This window comes from Cetorhinus maximus, chromosome 16, assembly GCF_964194155.1.
Source record: "Cetorhinus maximus chromosome 16, sCetMax3.hap1.1, whole genome shotgun sequence".
NCBI classification, from domain to species: Eukaryota; Metazoa; Chordata; class Chondrichthyes; order Lamniformes; family Cetorhinidae; genus Cetorhinus; species Cetorhinus maximus.
The window spans coordinates 33,048,016-33,055,475 of NC_135894.1; the positions used below are offsets into that span (position 1 = coordinate 33,048,016).

Here is a 7,460-nt window from a genome sequence, read left to right on the forward strand (position 1 = left end):
ATCGGAGAGGGTTTTTTTTAAACAAAGGGAAACAAAAAGGAAAGATGATTTTCTCAAGAAATGATCGGCCGCCACTCTTCCTTTTTTTTCACCTCTACCGCCTGCAGAGTGAAGTTGCAGTCAGGAAGATGTGCTGGAGAAAACCGGGTGTGCTTTTTTAGACTAACCGGAGTTGACCTCCATACACTGGCTTGAATCCACGTTGTCTGCAAGCTCCGACTCCGGGCTTATACTGTCCACACTCAGTTCCATGGTCTTCTCGCCCCATTCCTGGATTTTCCTCTTTTTATTTGTCCCGATCAGTGATTCTACGGAGAATGCGTGAGCCCTTGAACTGAGGGCAGCTGCAGACCTCCTCCTCTCACTCATCGCCCGCACAAGGATTGTCCAAGAATGAGCGAATACCAAACCTTCCTTCAAACACACCAATCTGGGAAGTTGCGAGCCGGCAGCGTATACAGCAGCAGATTCCAAATTTTAGAAACAGAATCAAAATAACGGCTGCAAGCTCAGGACTTCATGTAGGCAAGAACTACAGCAGTCCAGAGCTGATCACATCTCTCACAGTCCCAGTTAGCATGTTGCTGACTGAGTGAGAGCAGTAATTGAACTTAGTCCACTTTCTGCCTCTACTCTGTCATCTCCCCCCCTGGCTGATTGATGCAAACTTCTGCTGCATTTTACTGCAAGGGAGAGGTTTCAATGCCTGTCAAACTCCCTCGTCCAATAGATACACAGCCAGCAGCCAGTTATCCAATGACGCGCCAGCAGAATCCCAACCGCAAACTTGGACACTTCGTCCCCACCAGACACCTTGATGGTCGCAGCGACTGAGAAAGTGCTCAGCTTTAACCGTTTGGGGACCGTAAGGCGCCCCTTCTACCACGTTTGTGGCCAACTGCTTTAGAAGCGCTGCTATTTTCCTCCCACATGTTCCGTGTACTGTTTTAAAATGGACCAAGGGTATTTAGGATTAACCATTTGGCGGCTGCTGAACCCCTTATGTTGGGTGCTGTAAATTCTATTACTAACAAAATTAGAGCGCGTTTTCTTAAAGTTCCTCGTGTAGCTCTGACCCCGGTGCCTAGTGATAATGAATACCTTAGGAGCGATATTCATGCCAGCGCAACAGTTGAAGAAACACGAATTTTCTGTAGATTCGATCATTCTCCTCCTGCTACCAAATGGTTAACTTCCAACTCTGGTTCACTTTCCCTCGCCGTATTACGATGGAACAGGAGAGCGAACTAGAGACAACCACTGCAAAATACAGTTTCAGGAATAAAGCAGGAACGCTTTAAAGTTCCAGAAGTATTGAAGCACTACTCTAGCTTCAGATTCCTGTATTATATATATATATATATCAAACAACATTAAGAATTAATCTTAGCACTAAAACAGCTTTCTTTACTTTTTTGGCGGGATTTATTTTTGCTCTTGAAGAATCAAGATGTTCTAGTTACAGAAATTATTAAAACAAATAAAAAGGCAGGAACAGAGCGTGAAACAAACATCGCTATGTGCCACTGTTTCATGGCTTCCTTGAGCATTGCACACTGTTGGAAATTTGCAATTTAGATTTTCTTTAGGGAAACTATTGTTGGATGCTGTGTGCCGTGGTTATTTTACTATTCAGCATTATGAATGTATATCGCATTAATGAAATTCAATTTGCTTTTGGGACACGGGGTGGGTGTTTAAATATATAGCAATGTGAGTCTAGCGGGATTTAAAACCCGTGCGTTTAGCACCACACTGCTGGCTCCACGCGCCAACGAGGATGAACTTGAAACAAATATTCTGATTCAAAAATCTGTAAACAGCAACAAAAAGAAAACCGTTTCAAACTAATCCTCGCTAGGGATGCTTTGCAAGGTGTACAAATCAGCTCACAAATCGCTGGCTGATCTTGACGCCGAGAAAAAAAGCGGAATAAAATGGGAAAGGCTGGAAATACGCGCCAGCTCCATCAGAATCTGTACATTGCCAGGTTAACGGTTCGGGTGTAGACCTTTATTTATTACCCTTCCCACCCTGCGCACACGCACACACACACACACGGTGTGTATTTACTGAATTTTCTGTTTGTTTTCAAACTTGCATTTTTTTTGAAGACCTGCTCCTGAGAGTGAAGCAGGTTCTGGCCTCTTGCCTTTTGTAATATTATTGATGTCTTCATAAATTAATCAATAAATCATATTCGTTTCTGCTATTATTTAATTAGACCACTTTAATTCGGAAATAATCCTGAATAAGCTCATAAACCAAGTTCCTCATCATTCAAAACAGCAATTTAAATCAAGACTAGAGGGGAACTAATAAATACCGATAGCGAATATCGTATGTAACATCTGTATGTGTAATAGACATATGCATATGTAAATGCATATGTTGCATTTATGCACATATCGTGTAATAATAAAACATCGAATAAAGCCCAACAGAAAATATTAGTATCCAATAGGGACAATTTATTTCAGCGCTGTCCGTTACCTTCTTGCAAATTACAATTAATGTTTAGCACGTTTTGAATTCCACTTAATAAATATTTGTCCAACCCATAATCTTATTCTACTCTTCTCCAGCAGGTTAGATTGTTCCATTAATGTTTTGCTGGTCTCTCATCAAGCACCTTACCCGGGCTCTTCCCTCCCCACTCCGCCGGCAAACGTTGGTGTCACACTGTAAAAATCTTACCGGGCAGTAAAGATAAAGAAAAAGACAAAGTCCAGAAGCAACGGAAGGGAATTAAAATCCTCAGGATAGGGAGGGTGTCCCGAAGTCTACTTCCAATACCGCTAACTTTCATACTTCAATATACTACATTTCAACCGACGCTATGCTTTGCCAAATGGCCTACAAAGATAACGTGAAAATATTTTAGTTTATTTTTTCATTTTTTTGTTTTAAAATTGAGTTCAAGGGCTAAGAGAGCCAACCATTTTTTGCAGTTGAAGAGCTGCATAATTAGCCAGAAGAGTTCATAAATATGCTGTTTTGCCTCTCTTTCTTTGAGTGTGTCTTTAGAATAATTGTACAGACCAGGAGACTTAACAGTTCCAAAAATGATCCTTTCTCACGCACCCACCAGCGCGCGCGCGCGCGCGCACACACACACAGGCGCGCCTAAAAATGAGAATTAATTCTTGAGTCTAATTCAGGAATTAGAATTCTGATAAAGCTCACAGCTCTGCGAAATTTCGTATGAAATGCATCTATATATATGCAGACATATCTGACAGTATTGACATGGACAAGTAATCCAAACAGAAATACAGCACAGCCCAAGGATCTGAAGGTGTGAGATTATTTATTGTAAAAACACAGCAGCCGTGGTTACAAGTGGTCTGCGCCAGTGTTGTGTTATGTCTGATGTTATGGTTACATGAGTGCGTTAGTGCCTAGATCTGAAAATTCTGTTCATTAAATCATTGGAAATGTTTCAGATAGTTTTACAATTCAGCGCTTCACATTCCGAGGCTGAAGGAATGTATAAGTGTTTATATCTAATACATAGACATGCTGTATAAAACTGGATTCTGTATGTGCGGTTCGATATGTGCACACTATATGCAGCGATAGATGTATTCTTAATGTATTGCTCTATTAATACATGCATATTAATGCGTATGTAGTTAACTATCCTTTTATTATTGTATAGTTGTAATAAGAATTGGCTCTATTTTCGTTGTTAGCCGTTATCAAAGAGAAAATCACCCATAAGCATGACTAAAGAATTCCAGAATCTTATCACAAAGAGCAGCATTTGGATAAAGTTTGGTGGCGGGTGAGATCCGATATCTGTCTGTCCCGAAGACATGTAATTTTATTTTACAGGTTGGTGGTTACCCGCTTTCGACGCTATGACATTACGATCTTTAATACAGAAGTTTTATAGGACGTTTTATTTTCACTGACGTCAAGTCAATACCAGTTCTCTTCGTGTCTAAACACTACAGAGTAGATAATGGTCCGGAAATTATGGGGTAGTGAAAATAGTGAAATTGCCACAGAATTCAAGAGCGATGAAATTGTCGGCAGGGTTCATAATGACCTGACAGTCGTTGGGTAATTCCCGTTCCCATTGTCTCCTGAATTTGTTTAATTTCAAAAATATTGCGATTGTCGTCATCTTACAATATAAATTTAAAATAAAAGTGGAGACAGTTTCTGTGATGGTGGCGTCACATCTGACGATGCCAGTTATTAATGATATAGCTTGCATCTAGGCCCCTCACACTCGCCATAAAGAGCTACAGGGAATTCATATTCACAGGTGTGCCATTGACATGGTGTGGCACTGGGCACAAGGGCGATTACCGAGCGTAGTGTTGGGCCCCGGGCAAAGTTGAATCAAAAGTGCCATCGCTGAAGGTATGATACAGGGGTCTAGTAGTACGGTCAATGCCCTGTCATGACCACAGCATCATGTCAGCTTTCAACCAGCCCTGCCTGGTACTCAATGCTTTGGTGAAATATTTTATCACATTCTACGTGTATCTATAAAGAAAGATAAAGAAAGAATCTACGCCTATGTAATGCCTAAGGACGTCCCAAAGACCTTCACCAGCACTTTTTGTAGTCACTGCTACATTGTAAACGGCTCCGTTAACTTGGGCACAGAAGGGCTCATCCAAACAGTGCACGAGCCAACGAACTCATTTTTGTTGCTGTTGGTTGAAGGGGCAATGTTGGCATGGACCCTTGGAGAACTATGTGCCCTTCGAATCCTGCCAGTTACCCAGTTATCTCTGTTCATACAATCTAAACAAGTTATCAAGAGTTTAAAATTTTCTCTTGAGCTCTAAACCAACCCAGTGTTACTGTGGCACCAAGGAGAGTTTCAGCTCAGCTGCCTTGTTATTCTGACGTTAGGAACCTTGAGTCCGACTCCAGCCTTAAAACCTTTTTTTTCTCTCTCAGAAGCCTTTTATTCTACGCGCTGGGTATTTCTAATCTTAGGGAGGAGATTGTCAAATCAGCATTTAAGAATTCGGGAGTGAAGCTGCAGTCCAACTTTAATAACTGAAAGAAACATTAGCAGAACAAATTTCAACTGCATTTCTGTCAAATCTACTTGCCGAACATCAACAATGGCCAAGATGCCAGTTTTCCTAGGCCCTTGAAGACGTCAATCAAAATGCATCCCATATAAAAGTCACCTCTTCCCGGCGTTTTCTAATAATCGCTTCCTGATCGCGTGTGTTCCTGTTGTAAATTCATAAATGGTTTATTGCAGCTCCGGGTCTGTTGAAACGCCGGCCCTGGCAGACACAGCTCTGATTTCTCTTTCTGTTGGTCGCCTTTAACGCGGAGCAGCGGGAGAGTGAAGCGACCCGCCTGATTGAAGTTCAAAACTTGCGAAGAACCGTGAGTGAACGATTGCTCTTATAATTTGGGCTTTCAGGGGGGTTAAAAAAAAGTGGAATCGATTAAACCAAGAGTTGTGCAGGGTTTGTTTCTTTTGGCCTGGTTATGTAGTCTGTCCTATCAGATCAAGGGGATTAAAGTGTCCTGCCTCAGGTCAAAATGACCAGAGTTTCAGCAGGTTTATTTGGAACTGAATGAAACTAACTGCAATGTTTCCCCCCTGTCTGGGTAGTACCTGGGCCACGAAATCTTCGCCTCGCTAAAGCCCAAGTCACCATGAACACCACCATGTACATATTTCTAGCCCCCGGGTTAAAGAAATGATACGCAGAAATATGGCAGAAAGTCAGAGGTCCTTCATTCAGAGAAAAAAAATCAGGCTTCCTTTGGCTGGAACAACTTCACCTCAGATTGAATAGGAACCTCGATCTTGATCCGCTATCGACCCGAGATACCTAGTATATGCACAGGCCGAGTTTCAAAGTGAATGCGCGGCATAACTGGTTAGGATTTGCTTCGCCGTTTATCACATTGGGGTAATCCTTACAGAGCCCGGCTGCATCCTCAACTCAGGAATTGTGATACGGCATCTGACTCTAGGAATAAAATCATTAAGGAATCTTTTCTAAAGATGCCTGCTCGGACATACACCGTGTTCTGGACCAACATCAGAAATGCATAAATCGGACAAACAGATCCTTTCTTCATGCACTTTCTCGCGTGTTTTCAATTCCAAACCATACCCTTTCATCAGTCCACAACTGAATCAAAGAGATTATTTACAAGACAAACATGCCGCAAATGTGGTTTAGAATAATCTTCGTAAATTCAACCGAGTTTCTTTTTTTACAGCGATGGGCTCTACCTTCCCATGCTCTACCAATTAGTATTTTACAAATGAAACAAACTCAGTTTACTAAATAGCTTCGAAAGCCTAATCCATGCTTATGTTTGCAGATACAATAATTATCGATGGTGCTTCCGATTCTTTATTTTTGATTGCAGAGCCTCGCAGTGCCCTTTGTAGTGGTCGCCAATTTACTCCCCGCGGGAAGCGTTGTGCTACAAGAGAAAACTGCATTTTCCCACTTGTCGGTTCCTGGGAACACTCTGATCAACAGGGTCGTTACATCTTTGATCGGTGACGAACGCAGCTAATGGGAAACGTTCCAGTAAGGACACAATACGCTTCCTATATCGGTGTAAACGGAATCTCTCGATTGGTGAGAACGAATACATCATAGAGAGAGAGACTGAAGCATTAGAAAGCGGCTCGGCTAATGAATTTCCATCGTAATCAGGAGATTTTATTTACAACACTAATTGGGTGCTTATCTCGGTTTTACCAATGCAGTTTTGTTCCTTTAGTATCCATGCTCTTGGAATATTAAATATTAACAATCACGAAAACGTTTAAACAGGGATATTTCACCAGTTTTGTTTCCTTTTGTTACACTGAACATTCACGTTTCTCCGTCGCAGTTAATTAAAAAAAACACAGCTCAGGACGGCCAGAAACTATTATTATCAACTCTTTATCTTACAGAATTTGCAACGCGGGCATGTAACTACAGCTGCAATTATTAAAGTGTTTCTTTTTATGAAATATTAAACATGTAATTGTTCAGTACAGTTAGCGAGGGTCATTATTACTAATAGTAATTACAGAAGATTATACCTTTGACCGGCATTCAAGAAACACGTAACATATGTGGAATAAGCGAGTTCCTAACCCCAGCTGATTTGTCTGAGTTTACGTCCTCGAGTGAACTTTAATGTATTAACTAAAATGTATGAGACAAGAGGGGAACCGGCAGCATTCCCACCAATTTGTTTCAGGTATTGCAAGTCCCCAGATTTACTCGGACAGTACATTCAGACAGATTCAGTGCTACAGGTATACACAGACAATCTCCAGTACTACTGGTATACTCAGGCAATTTTCAGTATTACAGGCTGTAAAGCGATACAGTCTCCAGCATTACAAACATACTCAGTCTCTGCTATTAGATGCAGATACAGATTACAGATACTCAGGCAGTCTCCAATATTGCAGGTATATACAGGGGGTCTCCAGTCTTACAGGTATA

The 7,460-nt window shown here is 41.4% G+C and overlaps 1 protein-coding gene across 1 annotated transcript in view; it reads right to left on the bottom strand.

The window, feature by feature from the left end:
- Window positions 1-641, bottom strand: part of tbx15 (T-box transcription factor 15) — a 92,612-nt gene extending 91,971 nt beyond the window's left edge. Inside the window, exon 1 of the mRNA XM_078559612.1 lies at window positions 168-641. Within this exon, the coding sequence (XP_078415738.1) occupies window positions 168-369 (202 nt within the window). The 5' untranslated portion in view covers window positions 370-641. The remainder of the gene's footprint in view (window positions 1-167) is intronic.
- Window positions 642-7,460: the final 6,819 nt, after the last annotated feature.